Genomic DNA, 3,021 nt, shown 5'->3' with positions numbered 1-3,021 from the left:
TAGAACTGAACTAGAACTGAACTAGAACTGAACTAGAACTGAACTAGAACTGAACTAGAACTGAACTAGAACTGAACTAGAACTGAACTAGAACTGAACTAGAATTTAGGCGGACTTTAACCGATGATTGTGTTTTCAGTTTTTGATATAAGCTCAGTTAACTTTGTTAGTATTGCTAAGTTTTCACTCAAAAACATAAACAATGAACAGCTGTTGTTTGCAAACAATACTCTTGTAAAATGAAAAATTTTGGAAAAATGTTAAATAAACATTTAAAACAATAATTAATAAAACAAAACAAATCGGAAAATTACAATTTACTTAAAATATTAAGTTTTTGTTCTTCCGAAATCATTGTTTTATTGTTTTTGTTAATTGTGTTTTCTTACTTATAACTTGAGTTTAATTGGCCAATTACACTCAGTTAAACTAAGATAATAAGTAAATTTACTGATAACTGAAAAACACGAAACATATATTAAACCTGGTTTAACCAAAGAATGAAGATTATCTCTATCAGTAAAACCCGCCCTTAGTAAAGAGAAAATTTAGTGAAAAATCGAAATTAAAGAAAAGGATTTTTGAAAATTTTAATTTTTTATAAAAAAGTTTTAGTAAAAAAATATTTTAAGTAAAAAATTAAATTTTTAGAAAAAAAATTATTTCAAGAAAAATATCTAAATATAAAATTGGAATGAAAAATTTAATGTAAAATATACATAAATATTGAATTTTAAACAAAAAACCGAATATTTAGTGAAAAATATAAAACATTTAGGATTTAATTATAAATTTTAATATTAAATAAAAATTTTCAGTTTGTAACAACAAATTCGATTTAATTTGAAAAGTTTTAAAGAAATATTTACCTTCTAGATTTATCTTCCACTTTACTCAAAAATCCATCACGACTAAAACGCTTAAAACCTCTTCTGCCACGCAAACGATTTATAACATTATGTTTGGTTTGTTCCACCAAACTGTCTTCATGAGAAGCAAAAGCTGGGAAGGACAAGGTAAGTAGTAGAGAAGCATCAACACCCTATAATAAAAAGTAAAAAATATTAAGTATTTTTGCTTATATACTATACATATATAATAACACAAATTTCACCTTTGAACTGGACTCTCTGGGAAGCATAGTTTCGAAAATACTGCGATTACGATTGTGAGCGTCAATATCAACATAGACAACACTCCAAGAAGCGCCTTTTTCACCAAACAAATTACAACCGTTTATAGCTTCCAATGCTGATTTGGCCATTCCTTTAAAGCAAAAAAGAAATATCACTTATTTTTATAAGATATATTATTTCGAAATACTTACCAATTGAAGAAGCATGTATTTCAGGAGTACCATTGTTATATTTAGAGCCACGTTCCCACATGCCAAAATCCGGTGTACGATAGGCTCTCTCCACGTAATAAACTAAATTTTGAACAAAAGCTACTTCATCCTTAAAACAAAAATGAAATAAAGTAGATTTAAGAATTAAAGAAAATTAAAAATAACGATTTTTCCTAACCTGTGTATAAATAATTTGTAAACCCGAAGTTATCATTTGCACCAAAAATATTATATAAAGTGAGACGACATCAATTTGTAAATGATTGTAAAAATCATCTGAATAGATTTCTTCGCCGGTATGCAAATGAAATTTACTATGTAAAGCATGCTGATTAGATTGTCTCTGTTTGAATAGCTCAACCCGTGGTGCTTGTTTAATCCAACATTCCAATATACCACGCATACATTTGACCGTAGATTGACCCAATTCATAAGATTTGCCACGATCATCATCGATACGTCGATAGGCTTGATATAAACTCCATACGGCTGCAGCACAATAGACACTATCACGGACGGAACCAATTTCATGATCGGTACTCATTACAGGAAATAATCCAGTTATGGGACTTTGAAAACGTAGCAATTGTCGTTTAACTGAAAAGAAAAATGTTTTATTAAATTCAAATCTCTTAGGACGGGTTTTTCTGATAAAGATAATCTTCATTCTTTGGTTAAACCTGGTTTAATATATGTTTTGTGTTCTTCAGTAAACAGTAACGTTACTTAGGGCGAGTTTTTCGGATAAAGATAATCTTCATTCTTTGGTTAAACCTGTTTTAATATATGTTTCAAGTTTTTCAGTTATTAGTAAAGTTACTTATTATCTTAGTTTAAGTGAGTGTAATTGGCCAAGTTAAACTCAAGTTATAAGTGAGAAAAAACATTTAACAAAAACAATAAAACAATGATTTCAGAAGAACAAAAACAAACAGCTGTTCATTGTTTAGGTTTTTGAGTGAAAAGTTGGCAATACTAACTTTAAGTTAACTGAACTCAAATCCATAACTGATAAACGCAATCATCGTTTAAAGTCCGCCTAAATTTGTTCCGAATTTAATCTAACAGCAAGTTAAACCTAGTTGAACTGAGTAGTAAGAAACCCGCCCTTACAATTTCTAATCTATATATATAAAAATGAATGTGTGTTTGTTTGTATTTTTGAACGTTATAGACTACTAAACGGCTGATCTTGATATTTTCACTTTCACTACGTTTTATTTTGAAATTTCAAGTAATTTATGGGGTACTTGATACCTTCAATATGAATTAAATACAAAATTTCGTTTAACTGGAGAACAAATAGAACTAGATTCTTTAAATATTGCACAAATTATTTTAATATTATTTTGGACATTTTCGAGAAAAAAGGGCGCACTTTCATCTAGGGAGCTTGAAGCCTCACATGTATTAAACAGAAAAACTATTAGAGCTAGTATCTTCAAATTCTACATGAAGAACTTTGACATTCAAGTGAACATTTAGAGTATAACGGCCTGGAATTCAATGGGGGGCTTGGCAGCACTTATATGAATTAAACACAAAATTTCGTAACTGTTAGATGATTCAAATTTTTCATAGATAGAAAGATAGATAGATAGATAGATAGATAGATAGATAGATAGATAGATAGATAGATAGATAGATAGATAGATAGATAGGTAGATAGATAG

At 28.8% G+C, this 3,021-nt stretch overlaps 1 protein-coding gene across 1 annotated transcript in view; it reads right to left on the bottom strand.

Annotated features, from left to right (window-relative positions):
• The window catches only part of LOC111681090 (probable phosphorylase b kinase regulatory subunit beta), a 10,685-nt gene that overhangs the window by 7,339 nt on the left and 325 nt on the right, over positions 1–3,021 (bottom strand). The window contains exons 2-5 of the mRNA XM_023442812.2: positions 1,527–1,945; positions 1,328–1,457; positions 1,115–1,266; positions 869–1,042 (exon numbers count right to left, since the gene is read on the bottom strand). Of these exons, the coding sequence (XP_023298580.2) occupies positions 869–1,042; positions 1,115–1,266; positions 1,328–1,457; positions 1,527–1,945 (875 nt within the window). The remainder of the gene's footprint in view (positions 1–868; positions 1,043–1,114; positions 1,267–1,327; positions 1,458–1,526; positions 1,946–3,021) is intronic.

This window comes from Lucilia cuprina, chromosome 2 (assembly GCF_022045245.1).
Source record: "Lucilia cuprina isolate Lc7/37 chromosome 2, ASM2204524v1, whole genome shotgun sequence".
Lineage (NCBI taxonomy): Eukaryota > Metazoa > Arthropoda > Insecta > Diptera > Calliphoridae > Lucilia > Lucilia cuprina.
The sequence above is the reverse complement of the archived record's forward strand: the minus strand, read 5'-3'. Positions and strand labels throughout refer to the sequence as shown.